The following is a 19,951-nucleotide window of genomic DNA, read 5'->3' on the forward strand; positions in this document are numbered from 1 at the left end:
ATTAATTTTGAAATCTAAACCTAACAAGAATCAAATTACAACAGCTTCAAGAAGCCAAGCTCTCAGCAGAGGCATTGGTTATTACTGGGCTATAATTCTGAACTACACTGGCTCGTGCCACTGATTTTCTCCATACCTGCACAGTTCTCTAGAATATCTTCCACAAAGAACAAAGGAGATACAGCCATAGAGAGATGTCTCAGAGACAAAAAAGACACTGTTTTAAAACACTTCAGAAAAGGATGTCACCCGTGGTCATTGTGATGTCCTGTACCTCACATTTGGGAAGCTTAATTTATCTGAAAGTTTACAATGTTTAAAGAGTACAATCACATTTCTAGCAAAAGCATGCTTGTTCATCCAGCAGGCTGACATTCAGTAAATTCACTGTGCAAACATCTCCAGGCAGTAACTAGTTATATCACATATAAGATGGCACACTGAAACATTTTTTAATTACAAGTAAATCTATTTACCTTGCTTCGAGAGTTAGGTTTACTTCTGTAAAATCAAGAGAGCACACTGAGCAATCAAAATACTGCAACTGGATAAACAAGTAACACTTCAGGCATCATCACCACTAAGTATCTTCATTCGATCTGTATTTATTGAAAAATATTTACATATTGGTCACCATGCTTTAACAGCATCTTTACACAAAAGGGTTAATGAAGAACGTCACACTAGGATGGGGAAAGGTTGGTAGAACATCTTTTCAAAAGTCTTTTTTTCCTCCAAGCTGTCCCAAGCCAAGAGGGTTCTCAGACTGAGTGTGCCGGAGTCCCGCAGTGCGTGCGCCACAGATCCACAGCTTTGCTGACAATGGCGTCGGTGTTGTCCTGAGGAATCTGCAAAAGATCGGGGCAAGGTGCCTGCTCAGAGCACTCCATTAAAATAAAGATTCTCAATTTCCAGTTCAGACTTTACCTCTTTATAAAAAAGAAAACTATACTAGAATCCCACCTCCTTGTCCTCCCATCCCGCCATCCCTCACTCCTGCACACACCATATGACATCCAGGTTTTGGACAAAAAGATTTCTAAAATGCTGATAAGCAGCCAGGGATCTCACACCTCACACCTCCCAGACACCAGGAATGACTCACACTGCCTATCCATGACCACAAACTGTATCTCATTAAACTCACTTGGGTTACACGGGGACCCCACATCCCTGCTGACACGGCTCGTTATAATTCAGGGTCAGGAAGGTTCAGGGTCATGTTCGTGATCCCATCCTCACATCAACTGAAAACACCTCTGGAGTCCACAGATTTGCACTGAGGCAAGACGCCAAAAAAAAGGTGCCAGAATCCAACCCTTCTAAGAAGCCTCCAGAAAAATTAACCTAACCTCATCTGCACCATCACAGAAAAACCTTTTAGTATCACAAAGAATGTTAACTCTGCACGAACATAGACAATATATTCCCCAAGCCCAAAAATCACTTCATTCTATGGAAGCCTTAACTCCTGATAGAAGAAGTTATTATTCTCATTGCTGAGCATTCTCCCTTCACCTTGGTACTGCTACACTGCTCTCAGTAATGTAGTAATATCTTTTGGGACATCTGCAGCAGGCAAGCGATTCAGGCTGAAACAGTTATATAAGGTATAAAAAAGGTAATGCAAAGCATAATTAGAGTACTTACATTTTCCAAAAACTGTGTGATCTTTTCTGCAGAATTCAGTGCTATTATCTTCATTTTAAAGGTTAATAATATCTCCACAGCAACAAACACAAGAATCTTGCAGGATCCACTTATAACTTTGTCCCAAACTCTACAAGAAAGTGAAAAGGAATCACTAAATATTATTGCAGTGTTTATCTGCTTATTTCTCTGCTGGAACAGCCTTTGTACAACCATCTCTATCCAGATTATTTTTCTGAAGAACAGCAAAGTGTTGAATTATTTGGGTCAGGATAAATAGAAGACATTTTATCAGCTCCTCAATCTGTTCAGAGCAGAGGCATGGCAAGCAGTAATTGGTATGTACTGATGTGGTGTGCTGCTGTTTAGAAAGTGAACTGTTTACAAGCCCAAGTACAAAAAGCAGATCTTGGCTTAATAGCCTGGACTGTACCAACTGTACTGGACTACACAGCAACCACAGTGGGTGGTAAAAATGAGAATTTTTCCTAGTGCAAAAAAAAGAAGTTCATTCATTAACATGCCTTATACTCTTCAATTTGCTAAATTGCTAAAAATTCAAAGGGATGTAATACTGAACTACTACATCTCAAGCAGGTAAATATTCCAGGTCACTGCTGTGTGAGATATAAATGTGACCTATCAGCAGGATATAGCCCATGATGTTTAAATTAGGCACAAGGAGTCTTCCAACCCATCCCACTGCATACAGACACTCTCCCTAAGCACTCCTACCTCTCATGTGAAATCATACCTGGACCTCAAAGTTTTAAGAAAACCTGAAGGGCACACATCCAAAGGCTTCAGCAACAGAACGCTTGGATGAATATTAAAATGGATCATCACTACCAAAACAGCCTGCAACAATTTGAAATCATCCTTCAGCCAGCAGCTCTCTCTCAGGCCCAGCTCAAGAGACTCAGGATAAAAGATTACACAAAACAGTGTGAAACCATCTGTCAGATGGCAGCTTTTATGGGCTCACATTATTTTTAGTTCTTGAATTTTAAGAGCTATTTCAGAAAGAGTTTCTGAGAATTACAGTTCTTACTCCTTCTGGGCACTTGTTCAAAGTATTTCTCCTTCCAAATAAAAACATGGGGGAACAAAGATCACACACTATCCTCTGTAATTTCTGAATATAGTAACACCAACGGAAAAACATCTTCTGCAGCCCATCTACAAATTTGGATCTATGGGTGTGCTCCTCCCAGGGACAACCCAATTTTTGTATGACCTCCCTCAGAAGAATTTGCCCTTCAACCCACAGTGCCAGGAGAGCACCACACAGGCACGACACAAACTTTGATAGCCGAACTGAAGTGCAGGATCACACTTATACTCAAGGAATTAAAAGAGGAGAGCCCATCCATCAGCCATCAAGATGATGAAGGGACTCCTATGAGGAAAGGTGAGAAAGCCTGGACTGCTCAGCCTGGAGAAGAGAGGGATCTGGGGAATCTCATCAATGTAAACAAGTACTGGAAGGGAGAGTGCAAAAAGGGTGGAGCCAGGCACTTTCCAGTCATGCCCAGTGAAGGGATGAGGCAACAGGCACAAACTCAAACACAGGACTAGATTTTAACTTACAACAAAGAAAGAAGAAAAACAAATATATAAGATCCTCAGGACTATTCAGAAAGCAGAAGGAAACAAAACCCCCACATGGACAGATAGCAAAAAAAGAAAAAGGCACAGCCAATTTCTTTCCCTATTGCAATTTAGTTTTAATTCCCTGTCTCGCTACGATTAAACAATTAGTATAATCCCCACAGGGACAGGAACAACACACAAGATCAGAATCTTACTGCTTCATTTGTGGTCCAAGCATCCCAGGACAAATGATCACTGCAAATATTACCTTGCTGTTGAAATGAGGTCTAGAAAGCTTTAAGCAAGGATACGAGAAAACCAAGACAACAGTTCTGTTCCACACTGTACATGTCACCCCTGTTCACTTCTCCATCCCCCTTTCCAAACACATCTGTTTAGAACACAAGAAAAACTTCCCTAACTCCAGGTTTCACGTGCATCAGAACTGTAATTATGAGTGACAATTACAGAAAGTAGCAGATCTCAAAAAAAGGGAATTATTTTTAAAGTTCATATTAAAGCTCATGTTAATTTGAAAACAAACTTACTAATCCTATTATAAAATACCCAATCTTCTTGCATTATTTTGCTTCCAATTCTTCTGACTTCAGTCTCCATAATTACATTAGGTTACATGCTATGCTCAGAACACTCTATTGTTTTCCTGCCTTATTTAGTCTGATTCCAGAACAAATGTTTTAACAAAGGCAAAACAGATGAAGTATCTAAATCACCAGTGTCTTAACAAGTTTTGGAAGATGGTGCACAGAAAAGTGAGATGTCAGCACCAACCAGCTGTGTCTGCTGCAATATTTTTCCCTTAACATCTCCAGCTACTGTTACTCTCAGTACTACTCCACCAGTGACAGTAATCAGGAATGATTTTGCAATACTGTGATCAACAGCCAGCACCTTGTCTGTACCAGCAGAGCCAGGAACAACAACATAAACTGCCAGAAGAGGAAAAAAACCACAGCAGTTTCAAGGAAATGCATTTTCTGATGATGCTATTCCAATTCAGCAGTCTTTATACACCGTCTATCTACTGATGGTAACAGGTGTCCAGCTTGCATTTTTCTAACAGCAATAATTTAAGGTCAAATTAACTGCTAGAGACTGCAACTTTTTACCTATTTTTTGATACTCCTGGAGAGGGGAAAAGTACAAGAGAACCATCATGAAACTCTGCCAAAAGCCCTACTCAGGAATGCAGAAAAAGAAATACATATTCTGAATTAAATTCTGAAATTTGTTTTGTGTGACTATCATCCTCTGTGAAATACAACTGTCCAATTAACCACAGGAACACTCTTGCAGTTCTTTCTCGAACAGCAAAGCAGTATTGACAACCACAAGGAAAAATAAAAAGAAACAGGAAGCAATAAAGGCAAAGAGCATGCCAAGGATTATGCAAATGAAACCGTTCACTTTTCACTGAGCTTCTTCTATAGACAAGGTGGGACTCACTCTGTGTGCACCTGTGTGTGAAGGGATGCCACTCTCCAGGCACTCTCTGAGGCTCCTGCACCACTGCAGTGCAATAATACACAGGAGGCGTCACGGCACTGCTGCGCTCTCCTTTTCTGGTATATCACCATTAACCTCACAGTTTTTCCCTACGCTGCAGAGTAAACACACCCAACCTTATTTCCTGGTTCTGGTCCTGCAGTCATCCAGGCAAGAGGTATCTAAAAAGAACAAATGCTTTCTCCTCTGCCTGCACTTCTGGGTGTCCTTCCAGAGGTAACTGGGCATGGAGGGACACGACAAGGCTCACACTGATCTCACCCTGATCTATCGTGATCTTGTGCCCATCCATTTGCAGACCTGGGAAGCAGCTCAGTGAGACAAAGGCAAATGGAATGAAGTTTCTCTGTAGTAGCAACTCACATGTACATTCTTATGCCCTTCTGCTCCACATTAAAATTAGGGCACTTTCCATATTTCTGTTGTTTCTATTAACATATTACTTACATTTTTACAACTAAATGAAATTCATACAGGGCATGGAGATCACAGATATAAAACTACAGAATTATATTAATGCATGAGGCAGTGCCAGTTTGAAAGTCATGATTTCAGGAGAACGACCAAATACTTTGCCAGCAGCAAGTCGGCAGAGACTAATAACCCAACACCACCCAGCCCATGCCAAGCCTTCAGTGCCGAGTACAAACATTAGGCAGGGGCTGAGGCGTGAGTGGCATCATTAGGCCATAAAAAACGCCTGGCTCATTCACAATTAAAACTGCAAATCTGCACTGCTTCTGCTGGATCATCTGGGCTGACAGTGCCAGATTACACTGGCACCCAAAGTGCCACTTTTCCTGTAGAGCTGAAGCCACAAACAGAAGGCCAAGGTTTAAGAGCAGGCAGCTCCAGCTGAGGGCCCTCACAGCACCACTGGAAAGCTTTCCACACATGGGCTTACCAAACAGATGAGCAGATACGCTGCTGCACACATCAAACAAACAAGGCCATGATGAGTATGGAAAAAAGGTGTGATCCGGTTCTCTCCCTGTCTCAGAGAGAAGCACACCCTTCTGTGCCTCACAAGCCTCTGCTACAGGCTGGTTCATACTCCAGGAAGCACCCTGGCTATATCCCAGGTGGATACAGAGTCTTTGAAATGGCCAGTCTGCTCCTCCCTTTTACCTTCAAGAAGTTTGTTAAGAAGCTCATCACGTAAGATGCCAAGACACTGCATAAGCTCAAAGCAAAAGTTTGCACATGAAACCTTTGCTACATGAAAAGTTTGCTATAAAACAGTATTTATTACTGAGTGGCAATACCTGTCAGATACTGGTATTGTGCAACTTCATCTCACCATTACCAGGTAAAATTTCTGCACAGCATGTACAAGTCTTGTACACCTTAGAGAAAAACAAACAAAACCATGAAATTTAGATTTATCTGCTTGGCAGAGATTACAGTTCATAGAAAGCAAGCAGCCTCTCTAAGAAATGCAGTGCTAAATCATAAATGAAAATAAACCAGGAAAGACTGCGTTCAGATAATCTCTCACTTGACAAGAAAGTAAGTAAAATTCACAGGAGAACTGGTGACCTTCAAACCTCGCAGTTTCAACACTGACATTTGGATGCATTTCAGATAAGCATTGGGACTTCTAGATCCTAATCCAAACTGAATCTCCGAACATTAATTAAGTTCATCTGTCACATACTACCCATGTCACATGCTACCCATGAAGTATGTTATTTCCTCAGTTAATAAGGCCATTATGATTACAACTGAATAATTCACAAACCTAAACTGCCAAGAAAAAGTGCACTTTCATCATGTTCCCACAAGAACTGCTGGGAAAAGGGATTATTCTGCCGTCAGAAGTACCAACACTGAAATTTGTTTTTACTCCAGAGTGATATAAAAAGCCAGTATTTTGACCTTTTCCAGAGGGGAAAAAAATATTTAAAACTTCCAGGTAATCAAAATATTCTGTTTTAGTAAGGTAAAACAGTATATGAGAATGTTAACGACATACACTGATTATACAAAATATTTCATATAAATAATGATTAGACAAATATTTCATACAAATAAAACTAATTCAAAGTGGTAGACACTTGAAACCAAATATTCTGGCAAGATGAAATACGAAATCAAAATTATTCATCTAGATTTTTCCTTTTACACCATCAGGATGACACAGCTCCACTAAATTTTCAATTTTCAACAGAAATTTTAAAAAAACCCATTCATCTTCCACGGACAAATCTGCTCTGACACAATTTCCTCTCTCAGCTCTTGTCCACAGTCACAAGACCCAGCACCAAAATTGAATCACATGAGCTCTCAACTGTAACAAACATCCTATACTATGCAAGCTTACGTAATTTCTGCAGTCACAGAAGTAGTAAAAGCTTTCAACCACCACATCGGGCACAATCACTAAGCAGACAAGACTGTTTTGGAGCCTTACAGGTGATTGATGAGAAGAGCTTGCCATGTAACAATTACCACGTTGCACCTAAAGGTCTCAATCCTTCACAAATATTTTTTTTCTCTCAAACATAATCCTTGGCAACAACAAAACCTACAGAATCTCAAAGACCATGGTCCAACAAGAGCAGAGAGCGTGATGTCTTATTTTACAGCTTGTTCCCTATAATCTTCTTATTCTCATAAAGGTAAATAAAGCAATTTAAAAACAGCCATTTTCCACTTTCCTCCATGGAACATGAGGTCCCAAATAAACAAAAACTGCATCCACTATTCAGATGACCAACTCTACAACCATAAAAGCATTTTCTACTAAGCAATTTACGAAGCACTGTTTCCACGCTAGGTTCCTATTCTAGCCACTGGAGTCCTGTGATTCCCTCAAAGTAAAACTTCCCTTGAACATTGTTACTTCTCAAAGTTTTCAGACAGTTGAAAATGACACCATTGTTTTCTCTGTGCCACATCCTGTTCAGCTATCAGCAACTCCTACTAATGCAGAAAGACATTTCCCTACATTGAGCTTGAATTTCCTGCTTTCCAAGAGTTCTCAGGCAGCAGAATTAGAGAAATCATACAAGCTTAATCTCAGAAGCCCTTCAGTAAAGTGTCATGCACAAAAATTTTTCCCTTTTAAAAGCTCAACAACCTATTTCTAACTGTAGAACCCTGATATAATCCACCATTTCAGTAACTTTGTAATACTCAACTTGCCCTGTGTCACAGGTTGGCACAGTTTGGTTTTTGGTTAGGGAGGAATGTGGAGTGTTGCCCTGTCAGGACCTTGGAATTGTTTTAGAAAGGACAGGGACCTGTCAGAAGCTAAGTTGGGATATAGGCATCTGCTTTGACCACTGAGAATGCCGAATGAGACTTTGGGAAGTACCCATACAAATCCTGATTTGGTTCAAGTCAGCTCTTTTCCTCCTGGCCAGCTGAACAGGTCACATCGAGTGGGGCCTGCTGCTCCCCCTCACTGCTCCCTTCGTGGGGGAGCCCCGAGGCCTGGCCGAGCTCCATCGGCTCCGGGAGCGGGAGGAGAGGCCGCAGCTTAACATCAGCTACTTTGAAACCTTCCCCGGAGCCCCAGAGCATGGAGGGGCTGCAGCTTAACATCAGCTACTTTGAAACCTTCCCCGGAGCCCCGGAGCAGGGAGGGATCTCTGCTAACAGCCGTGGGCCCGGCGGGGCCGAGGCCGCTCCGATCGTCACCGAGGGGTGGGCAGAGCTCCCCCCGTCCCCCCTCTGCCTCCAGTGATTTCCAGGCGGAGAGGAAAAGAATCGAGGGAGAAACCCGGCTGATCTGAGGCGAAGCAGCGGAGAGACTGCTATGGCCACTGCAGGCCTGGGCAGATTTAACACTTTCCCGGCAACATGAAGCTTCCAAGGCCTAACCCTTCCCTGAGAGAGAGGAGAAAGAGACAGAGTGGACCTAGAAAAGACATCGCATGAAGTCAGGGGAGCAAGAGTGAAAGAACTGATAAAGATTATTGGAAGGAGGGATCGAGGATGTGGACATTTTTAACCGGACTTCTCTGGGGTGAACTGTGGAGAAATGTACTGTTTCTTGTAACATCTTAATGTTGTTTGGGGGGATGCTGGTTCTAGTCAAAGGTGAGGATTGATATGATTGAGATTTAAGCGGGAATCTTAAAGCTCCTCACTCCTGGGGTAAAAGGAGGTCTCGATTTCTTTTGAGATATAGACAATTTTAGAGATAGAAGAAGAGAATCCTTGTTTTGTACTAGAAGAAGCATTCTTAAACAGTACCCAGATACACTGAGAAGCCCAGGAGTAGCCAGGGGAAGGCTGCTAATGGGTGGGACTGTACAATCTGCAAAAACTCCAGGCAGCTGCAGATTTGTGACATTGGGAGCTGCTAGACTGTTTTTATCTTGTGGAGAATGTCCCCATAGAACTCTAGAGAGACTCCTCTCCTGAAGTGATGAAAGATTATGTTTAAGTGGTGAAACTGACTGAAAATCACAGGTTGTGTCTCTCTATGTTGTTTTTAAGAAAGTTAACAGCTTGTAAGGGCAGGGAAGAGTGTTTTGAAGTTTCATTTTGGTTTTTTTTTGTTGTTCTTTTTCATCTTTTCCATTCTTTTAGTGTCTGTTAATAAAATTATTTGTTTATTTTTTAAGCTTGAGCCTGCTTTGCTTTTTACTGATCCTCTCCCACAAAAAGAGAGTAAACACTAAGACCACTACACTAAATTTGGCAAACAGAATTTGGTGAACGTGAAACCACTACACCCTGGTACTTTAAAATAAACATTCTGTCATAGTTTAACCCCAGCCAGCAACCGAGCAGCAGACAGCCACTCATTTATTACCTCCACCAATGGGATGGGGGAAAAATTGGAAGGGTAGAAGTAAGAAACAAATTTGTGGGTGGAGAAAAAAAGTTTCATAATTAAAAACAAGTAATAGTTTCCAAACAGTTGTAAGGAAGAGAAGAAAAACATAACAAAGGCAGGAAAATAAAACGTGAGACAAATGATGCAACCGAGAACAGTTGCCCACCACCCTGACCGATGGCCAGCAAGTCTCCAAGCAAGTGCACCCACCTGTCAACCTCTTCATCAGCTTAATTGCTGAGCATCACTCCACATGGAATGGGATATCCCTTGGGTCAGCTGGAGTCAGCTGTCCTGGCTGTGTCCCCTCCCAGCCATGTTCTTGTGCAGCCCCTGCCTCCTTGCTGAGGAGCAGAATGATGCTGTGTAAGCACTGTTCTGCAGGAACTAGAACATCCTCGTGTTCCAAAACACAGCCCTAAACCAGCTACTCTGAAGAAATCTAATGTATCCCAGCTAAAACCCATACACACCTCCAAAATCCTTTTCATCTAAAACTAATACAATCTTACAGCCACTCCCTAAGCACAGATTTTTGTCAAGAAGCCCAAAAACTGACAACCATTCAGCTATGTAATACTGACAGAGGGTTCGGAGTTCTACACCCTGGGAGGTGCTAAGAGTCCAACAGGATCAGCTGGGATACTTAGCTCCATTCTCTTTATTTTCAGTGGGTGAAACAATCACAGAGATTGATTATCTTGCATCAGTAACAAGGGGAATTAAATCCAGTTTTATAATTTCCAAGTTAGCAATAAAGTTAACACCATAATCTTACAGATAAAGTATGGAAAGCTCTTTGCCTGCTAGCAATGACAGAATGCTGAAATTACTATGCAGTTACAAACAGAAAAGAAAAAGGACTTGCCTCTGTAAACTGGACTCAGGTAAACATCCTGCAAAACACTTCTTAAACCAAAGATCGTAGGGGAGTTTGCTCATTGCAGCACACGCTTTCAGATGCATCAGCAGTTTGTTATCTTCAATGTTCAAATACTGCTCCAGAATTTTTGGCTGAAAAGAATCAGAAAATTTTAGGTAACTCACATCAGAATACCTTCATAGCTAATGCACACTCTAAGACAATTCAACTGGTGCAAAATAGCATTAAAATAACATACCTTCATTGTTTTCGTTGTTCCAAAATACAGGTGTTACCAACTTCTGCAATTAACTAATTATGTATTTATCCAACCTCAGCTTCCTTAAATTGCTAACCCCTAGCAGAACTTCCAAGACATGCAGTATTCCCTAGCGCAAGAAGTGTTTCGGAGCTTAAGGCAATGCCGAGATTAAACGCGCACTAATTACTGCTACCTTCACAAGTAAAATTGAGTTTCGTTCACTTCAAACCTAATCGTCTTAGCACACATCAAAAAAATTACACACAATCCAGCAAAACCCAAGAAATCAATTCTGAGAGCAAATCCCTGTGCAACCCATTAAAAGCTGGACATTGATTTATTGTTTAAAAACCCTAAGTATTTAAAGCATAAACATGTAGATAGTTTTTTCATCTTGTTTAAATTTTAATGTAACACAATACAAATTTTCATAAATTCTTGACTGCCTTTATGCTTTGTCATAGTTAGACAAACTGCTAAGGATTTCAGCTGTCAAAGGCAGAAAACACTTCCTTTGCCCATATTCTCACCTACTGAGCCTAGGTACATTGACTGTATTACCAAAAAAAAAAAAAAAATTAGGGAGGGAGACACTTGGCACTCTTTACATCGTACAAACACACACACACTTTAAAAATATTCCTTTCTCCTTTGACCTGGTGTAGTTGAATGTACCACCCAGAGAAACAGGAGGTAGGTTAAAAAAATATTTTTTAGTTCCAAAAGAACTAACAAGGGCAGGCATCATTTTCCACGGCAGAATTCTATTCAGCAATTGCTGGTGCACATGTACTTAATGCTTTTACCTCAGCGGATATTGTTAACTAAAAGCTCCTTATCTGTTAAGGCCATTGGATGAGTTACAAGAGCTTTCATAATTTTGGTAAGTACACATTACAACCTAATTTTATAAATCAGTAAGACAAATTCAAAATGAATATTCTATGACAGCGTTTAATTGATCAGTGCTAAAAGAAAACTACTCTACCTTTTGTTATAAACTGATTTGCAACATACTGTTTTTCTGAAGATAGAGTACTCTGCTCCATTTATAAAGCAAAGCTGTGCTTTGTTTATCATCCAATGAGCAGCATATGAATGCCAGAGATGCAGCCTAAAAAGTAGCAGACTTACATCAAGATGTTCTTCACTTTTGACATTTTTAATTGTTTAAAGAAAATTCTTAAGTGACTAATTTGTGAGACATATAATTCAACTAGATACAATATAACCTTTAGATAAAAAAGGTAATTTAATATTACCACGTAGCAAACAAAACAATTTCTAATGTTACATTAGAAAGGGCAAGACAATCACGACACAAAAAGCACTCCTCTCCTATTCTCAAAACAGCTGATGGAACTGAATCCAAGGGTGTCTCCCTGTATTAATAATCTCCATGACTGCTTCTCCTTGCAAAAAAGGATATTTTTTTTTCTCCTTACCAGTTGTTGTAAAGAGTCTTTGTGCTTACTGTTCAGCTGATTCACAAAGCAACTGACAAGCCAATAGCATTCTATAGGATCCTCTACCATTTCCTCCATTGCTTTAGCAATAGCAAGAAACACTTCATCTTCAGGTTCCTGAAAAATAAAGAGAAAAAAAATGAACTATACAGAAGTATTATACTGTTCTGATTTAAATTATTCTTACATTCCCTGTCTCTGCTATTTGGGAAAAAAAAAAAAAAACCAGGAATCAATGTACACAAAGAGCTGTTATGACATTCCTAAAGAAGACATTGGGCAGCAGGTGCACAATGGTGACAGGTATCTATTAAAACACAGCAAGTAAGACTTGTCTTGCTTTTAAGACCAAAACATGCTTCAGCGTACAGAGTCTTAAATACTACTGGGATATGTCTCTGCCACACAGACTGCTGCAATACACACATATCCCTGCTTGAACTCTCTGCATTTGGATGCACAAAACACTCAGCAGACTTCTGTTTGTTACTCAAACATTTCAAAATATTTTTATCAATCTAACATCTCCTTGTCTCCCTCTGCCTCTACAATAAAACACCTGCATTACTATCGAGAGCGACCTCTCATATGTTTAAAGGGACAGTGACTGCTCTAGAAGGGAGGAATTTTCAGCTCACTGCATCACATGCCAAGATCAAGGAAATTTCTCCACTGGAAACTTGCAGGGTAGGATGGCCACATTCCTAGGAAATAGTAAGGGTATGAAAACATTCCCTCCTCTGACAAGAGAATGCTGCAGGTAATCCTCCAGTTCTAAATATTACTGAATTTTCCATATTAACTTGAACCATTTTTTTTTTATTTTGAACTGCTCTTTAAGTATTTATGTCAAAAATTGTGATTACAGATGAAAAATTACAAATTAAGCTGGGCTACAGTGAACATGGATAAATTAATTACAGGACAAAATCCACTTAGAAAGTTCCACGGCTCCTTTCATCTTCTCCTATTTCATGGAGAAAAGAAAGAACCACACATTGTTTTTACCACCACACGACTAATTTACCATCACAACACAGCCTTGTTTAACCATAGGGGTGCACACTGTGAACAGCAGATTATGTGCATCGCCTGACAGAAGCCCAGGTCAGTTCAGACTAAGAAAAAAAGGAGGACAGTATACTAGATTTTAGTCTAGTACACTAGACTAAGGTCTAGATTTAAAAACAAATAGTTTAAGTATTTGACCTGCATTAAATCACTGCTTGTACAGGCTCTGAATTACCCTTGTTCCAGGACACGTAAGAACCTATGAGATCCAATGAGGTGATGTCATTTTCATTGCAGTGCTATAAAGAAACTGAAGTGCCCTGGAGCACAAAAGGCTTGAAACCTAGCAGGCAAAATGCACAGAAGAGATTTTAAGGCATAAAATCTTATGTAAGTACTTAGAGGAAGGAAAAGAGAAAAGCACTTTGACTAAAATTCCTTCTTTTATACTAGCACTTCTCTGTTTTCCATTCACCTTACTTGCTCTATCTGCAAGCATTTGTGGGGTGACTTGCAGGTCAGTTTCTCACTGGTTTATAGTTTCAAGCTCAATAAAGTATTGTATTTAAAAGACTGTTAGAACTGCCACTGACCAATGGAAAAGCTACATTTCGAGGCAATTTTCCTGATTCCAGTTGATGTATGCGGAGAAAAACATCAACCTGTGGGGTAGAATCATTGATAAACCGAATCACACGAAGAGCATGGTGAACATCCCAGTACTGCTCCTTCCGGTACTTCATCACCAAAGCATGAGATTCGTGGTGAGGGGGAATAATTCCTAAAAAAAAGGAAAAAAAGAAAAGAAAAAACATAAACAATTGTAAGGAGAAGTCCTACTTGTTACTTTTTATACCTATTTAGTTTTCAGTACAGTACTAGCTGTATATTTGTGCCCAGCTTCCATTTATTTTGAAAACAAAGTCAGTGTAGAGTGATTTTTATATACATTAGCTGTTCATTTTCTCAAATTCTACACTTTGTCTGAGATGACAGAGAATAAACACATGCAATTAACTAATTCAAAGATCCTGTTCACTGTAGTCTTAATTATTCTAATGCCAGATCACTGTATCAGACATTAAATCTCCCTGAAATGACATTCAAAAACCAAAATCAATCAGTTGAATCAATTAAAGATTAAAACTTAAGAATGCCACTTGTAAAGTAACATCTCTTATTTGCTTAGCACAACACAAATATCTTTTCTAGTTTCCCGGGGAAAAAAAAAATAAATTAAAAGTATCTAAGTAGAAAGGCAAAGAAAATTACACAGCATCTCTAGATGAGATACTGACCATTTCACTCAGTCCTTCCACTTACTCAAGACTCGATCTTGCCATGCACTGATGTTCACAACAAAACTGCCACAGACTTCAACAGAAATAAAAACTTACACACACTTAGGCAAAAAAAATGCCACTTCCCTATCACTAGTGGAGCAGAATTTTTCCCAGTGTAGAAACCCATGAGAACAAAGTACTCTTCAAAAGTCAGTTCTGAAACAAGCTACCCGCTCCTTTTACCTCTCATGTAAAGAAAAAAAATATTCCTGCCAAGTGTAAAACCATGAAATGGCTGAGTTGAGGAATAAGCACATCAGACAGAAAATTATCTTTTCTTTCCCAGCTGCAAGCCTGTCTGCATTTCAAAAGCTGGAAGAAAGCAAGACATTTTTCAGGACATGCCAAAAGAGAGTCAACATCATAACTGTATGCACATACTGCCAACAGCTCTCCTCAAACACAGAGGACAACCTCAGGCAGGCCAAAGGAAGCTGAAACAACAGAGGGGTGCCTGGAAACCATCATGAGTCGTCCTTGAACAGGAAGGTAACTGAGGCATTGCTGACACACCACATCATCTGGGACATCAGCAAGCCTTGCTAAATGTCTGAGAGAGTTTTGTTGACAGGACAGACTTCCTTCTCCTAAATTATTAATATTATTTAGAGGTCATGTAACACCTCCCACCAGAAATGGACAGGGCTGTGGTTCCAACCATTTAGGGAGAGTCTGTACTGCAGACTGCACTGTTTTTCTCAATACCAGTTTTTCTAACAACTGTTAACAATGAAATGCAGCATAAGAAAAGTCCCTGAGCTTCTGTTCACCCACTGGATGTCATAGAAGGACAGTAGAAATACTTGAAATCGTAGAATATCACGAGTTTGAAGGGACTCACAAGGACCACTGAGTCCCCCTCCTGGCCCTGCACAAGACCACTCCAAAAAATCACACATGAGAGCAGAGTTCACTTCTTGAACTCTGTGAGGCTTGGTGCTGTGACCATTTCCCTGGGGAGCCTGTTCCAGTGCCCAGCTATGCTCTGGGTGAAGAAACTTCTTCTGATATCCAACCTAAACCTTCCCTGAAATAACTTCATGCTGTGAAATCAATCACTCAGTTTAAAATACAAAATACTTTTAAGAACCAGCATAATATTCCATGCAGTTGACTCAGAAGCTGTTTTGTGTTATCACATGATTCATAGGTCCTTTATCTAAAACAGCCCAAGACCTGGCTCTGCAGTGAGCCACAATTTTGCAAGGAGATGTATTTTGCTATTATAATGTTGGGTGCAGGACTCTGTACCGAATTGCTTGTCCAAAACTCCTATTTTAAAGGATACTGACTACTTCACTAGTGGCCAGGGTACAATAATCTTTTTAATGGCAGAGACTTTTATCAAGCAGGACTACTCTGTAAGTTCAATGCCAAGAACTTCAAGTTTTGTAATTAGATCTTGCTCCTTTTGTGCACTATTCATTTACTACCTTTGCAAAAAAAAGGCTTACAAGTCCACGTAATCAGGAATATGAAGCCATAACTTTCAAAATGTAAAAAATTGGAGGGGGGGAAAATTAATTAAAAAATTAAGATGTTTTAAACCCCTTATGTCTGCAAATGGACATTATCTTGCATCTAGTCAACCAATACACTTCACCAGTTAGTGCAAAATCATTAGTACTTTTTAATTAGTCATCTGACTAGTGCACTTCTAGGAAAATATAATCTATTAATGGTTTTTAAAGTTTATAGGGATACCATTAACTTGTCTTCAGCCTTATAACTTCTTCAATGGCAAATACAATTCAAAGCCAGAAGCAAAACCATAAGAAAACAATATTCTGCAGAACACAATGCATTCCATGCTTCACCCAGTTTAAAACTAATCACAACTTTACTTCAACTTAATTGTCTGTTATCTGAGGAGCACAACTGAATATCTTATCAGATATCGATGACTTCTAATAATCCACATTTCAAACCCATTTCATAAGTGCACTTGGATAGCATTACAAAGTTAAATACAGAAACACACTCTCATAGGCACACTTCAGCAAAGTTCTCAGAAACTTGTTTTATAACTGCCATTGTGTATCCGAGGTGGATACAAAAGTAGGCTAAATACATATCAGCAAGCAAGGTTGTACAGTATAATTCATGTAATTACTTATTTAAAGATAAAAAAACCAACAAAACAAAAAACAAAAAATTTGCACCTCCCTACATTATACATTCCACGTTATACTTCATACCTAGCAGCACTTTCCACACCAGTATACGATACATGGATGGAAGAGGAAACCTCTGACTAAATGTGCAAAGCTTCTCAATATCTGTAAAGAAATAAAAAAAAAAAAAATCAGGACAAATTTAAATACGGTTATAAAAAGGTTTGCATCTGTGACCCATCTAAGCATCACAAACTTTAGCTGCAGACTGAAATTCCCTATTTCATCATGTATTATCAGCAAATGCTTTCACTGTTTTCACACTGGCCTGACTTACAGCAAAACTCCTCCAGGTTTCATCAGGAGGAAACTGGATCATTTTTATAGGTATTTTGTAAAGCATGTCACTGTCAAAATAATTAAGGCCTTCTTTAAAGGGACAACATTTATCTTTCTGTTCTGTCAGAGATGTGGTATTCCTCAGGAACCAACAGCAATAACATCTTCATTGCTTTGAAGTTAGATGCAATTGACAGCAGGAGACGATGCATTCTCAGATTAAAATTGCTTTCCCTAAAAATATTTCCGTTTCTTAGGCACAAAGAATGAGAGAAGGAAAAAAGAAGCAGCAAGCAAAATGAAAAATCTTTTAACAGTTTTAAAAATCAAATTTCCAGATCTGTCTGTTAACACAAACTGAGGGATTATTGGTAAAAGATGCAAAACTTAGTAAGTATTAAACACAGCAGGTGAACATTTTCTATTACTCCCACCCCAGCCCCTGATCACCAGGAAATAGAGCAAACAGTGAAATCAACTTGCCCAAACGGTCATCCTTTAACAGAATTTCCAGTGACTTCTTTTCTTCAACTCCACGAAACCCCACTTTTTCATAATACACTGAGCGGAAGTTTCTCTGAGAGTCATCAGCCATGACTGATTCCTTCTGGAAAAACAATGAATCCCAGTGAAGACTTACAAGAATGCATTCCTATTGCTTTAAGGCCAAGTAATTTTGCACACTAAGTTTACCGCCTATGTCACTACAGTATTAATATACCCTACAGAATATTAAAATCTTCTATGATTTTTTTTTTTTGTCACATACTAACATAAACAATTATAAACATAATTTATTCTAAACAAGGTCTAAAGATACAACTTTACAAACAAAATTCAGGGATTTAAAAAAATTATTCACATAGTAAATTCTGCTAATTTTCAAGTTTTTTTAAAAACCGCTGGAGAAACATTTAAGTATTTCATGCCATACCCTGTACTTCAAAACAAATATAAAAGATACAGTTACAAGTCTGACAAAATTTTGACTACAAAAACCCTACTCAGGTAGAACGATTGCCCAGGTAAGTCAAATCATTCGTTTTCTTACTCACCAGCCAAGGTAATTAGAAGCAAGACAAGCCAGTGCTGGCGTCAGTGGCAAAAGGGTGACAGGGAAGGATAAGGCTGGGTGTACAGGTTTCTTCTTAAGCTGCAGATACGAATTAAATGTTCATGTTGTTACCAGCCGCTGTAACAGCCATAGCCTCGAGCTTGTTATTCCAGCACTAAAACCAAACAAATGTCTCATCCCTGTAGTGGAAACAAAGGTGAATTCCAGTGAGTGCTCCGTGCATCAAAAGAACTGTAAATGACATTTCAATTCAGCTCAACCCTCTAACTATCAATTCTCTCTCCTCTACGGGCTTGAAAACACGAGAAAGTTCTGTTTCCCAACTCAAAGGACTAAGAACAGTCTTAACTTTTACATCCAGTGACAGCAGCAAAACTTGGGAGAAAAATAATTTATTTTGACTAAAGAACAGTGAATGATGCACTGAGAAGCTTTTATAGTTAAATTCTTCTTTTCCTTGCAGAACTAAAGTACAAATCAGGAGCAAAGCACTTACAGATATAAAAAAAGGCCACAATTTTACAGAGAGTGCACACATATAAATTTCTATATCCAGCAGGCCTATTTGTGCTTCAAATTATGTCTGTTTTTAGTGCTTTGTAGGATCAGGGCCAAGACCAGACAGCAAAATACAAACCAGCAAACGACTGAATTAGTGCTTTCTGAGATAGGCCAAATATTATTTCAAAACCAGAGAAAAAAGAAATAAATATTACTTGCAACACATTCCAGTCCTGCACCATCCTTACGAAAATGACTGCGATACTCATGTACGGTGCATTTAAGGGTCCAGTGATCAGAGTGCTCACTGTTAACACTGCAGCCACGTCTAAAAGCAGACTTAAGATGCAGCAGACAGTCAACTGCTTTTGAAAATTATCAGATTTTCCTTTACATTTTCAAAATTTTAAAAGCTGAATTTACTAAATGTTATTTAGAAAAATGATAATAATAATTAGGGAAAAAAAAAAAAAAAAAAAAAAGGCACACACACCAAAAAACTCCCAAGTCTAGCCCATACCACTTGTGGAAAGATGACAGGAGAGACAAAGAACAAGAACATTAAACATAACTTGAAAAATAACAGCATGACCTATTAGTCAGGAATACTATTTTAATAATTTGAAACTAGCACTATAACAGCAGTACATTTTATTTATTCAGTGGTAAAAGGAGAAAGATAGTTTATTTCCTGCCTCACAATCTAGGATTTGCATTTTTGTTAGACAAACGACCAATATTCCAATCTTTACACCCGTCTTCAATAAACTGGAAAAAGAAAGGGGGAAAACAAATCCTTAGCCAGCTCGTTGGAAGTCTGCCGTACAGAAGTGTGCAATTAACTCGTCCTATCATCTTCAGTTACAGCATTTCCGGCCTCAGTAGCGGCTTCCACGGTACCATGAAGTGTCACTCCAGGTGAAGCGGCAGCGCCGCACAGGCCCGGGGCGCCGAGCCACCGCGCTCTGCCCCGGACCGAGCACCCTTCCCTCGCAGGCCCAGCCGGATGCTCCCCCCCACCCGGCCGTACCTCGGGGCTCAGTTCCCGGCCTCCGTCACAGTCCTAGAGGAAAACAAGGGCACGTTTGGGCACGGGATCAATGCACCCCGGGAATCCGGGCCGCGCCGGGCTCCCGCCGCCGCCCCCCCGCCCCCGGGCATGCGCATGCGCATGCGCGGGCCCGTCCCGCCCCGGCGGCGGGCGGGGCGCTGTGGCGGCCGTGCCGGGCACGGTCGGGGATGGAGGGCTGGCCTGTGGGCGGCCCGCGGCCTGTGGGGTTCAGCCGGTTCATCGCGCACCCCGCCCGTGCTCCCCGCCACCCCTCAGCTCAGTCCCTCTGCCCTCAGAGGCATCGTGCCTCAGGGCCGGCTGCCCGCATGGCGCGGTGTGAAAAACGCCAGTCACTTGTTTTAAAA

At 40.2% G+C, this 19,951-nt stretch overlaps 1 protein-coding gene across 3 annotated transcripts; it reads right to left on the minus strand.

Annotated features, from left to right (window-relative positions):
• Positions 1 to 585: 585 nt before the first annotated feature.
• TBC1D7 (TBC1 domain family member 7) lies at positions 586 to 19,691 on the minus strand. Of its 3 annotated transcripts, none has more exons than XM_040084013.2 (9): positions 19,566 to 19,691; positions 18,015 to 18,213; positions 17,443 to 17,563; positions 16,705 to 16,785; positions 13,757 to 13,944; positions 12,132 to 12,269; positions 10,431 to 10,576; positions 1,651 to 1,780; positions 586 to 848 (listed from the first exon to the last, which is right to left on the minus strand). In XM_040084013.2, the coding sequence occupies exons 3-9, from the start codon at positions 17,552 to 17,554 to the stop codon at positions 762 to 764; spliced, it is 882 nt and encodes a 293-aa protein (XP_039939947.1). In that variant the 5' UTR covers positions 17,555 to 17,563; positions 18,015 to 18,213; positions 19,566 to 19,691; the 3' UTR covers positions 586 to 761. The 3 variants fall into 3 exon arrangements, with proteins under 3 accessions (XP_039939947.1, XP_039939939.1, XP_039939955.1); XM_040084005.2 differs by having other exon boundaries at positions 17,443 to 17,566; XM_040084021.2 differs by lacking the exon at positions 586 to 848 and adding an exon at positions 9,773 to 9,906 and having other exon boundaries at positions 17,443 to 17,566.
• Between the last annotated feature and the right edge of the window lie 260 nt (positions 19,692 to 19,951).

This window comes from Hirundo rustica, chromosome 1 (assembly GCF_015227805.2).
Source record: "Hirundo rustica isolate bHirRus1 chromosome 1, bHirRus1.pri.v3, whole genome shotgun sequence".
Taxonomy (NCBI): domain Eukaryota; kingdom Metazoa; phylum Chordata; class Aves; order Passeriformes; family Hirundinidae; genus Hirundo; species Hirundo rustica.

Excerpts from the sequence above, each read along its gene's own strand:
- TBC1D7 (XM_040084013.2), bottom strand. The coding sequence starts at position 17,554 with ATGGCTGATGACTCTCAGAGAAACTTCCGCTCAGTGTATTATGAAAAA. Across the intron at positions 10,577-12,131 it reads AAGACTCTTTACAACAACTG|CCAAAAATTCTGGAGCAGTA; the intron begins GTAAGGAGAAAA and ends GATTCTTTTCAG. Across the intron at positions 1,781-10,430 it reads CCTGAGTCCAGTTTACAGAG|AGTTTGGGACAAAGTTATAA; the intron begins GCAAGTCCTTTT and ends ACTTTCTTGTAG.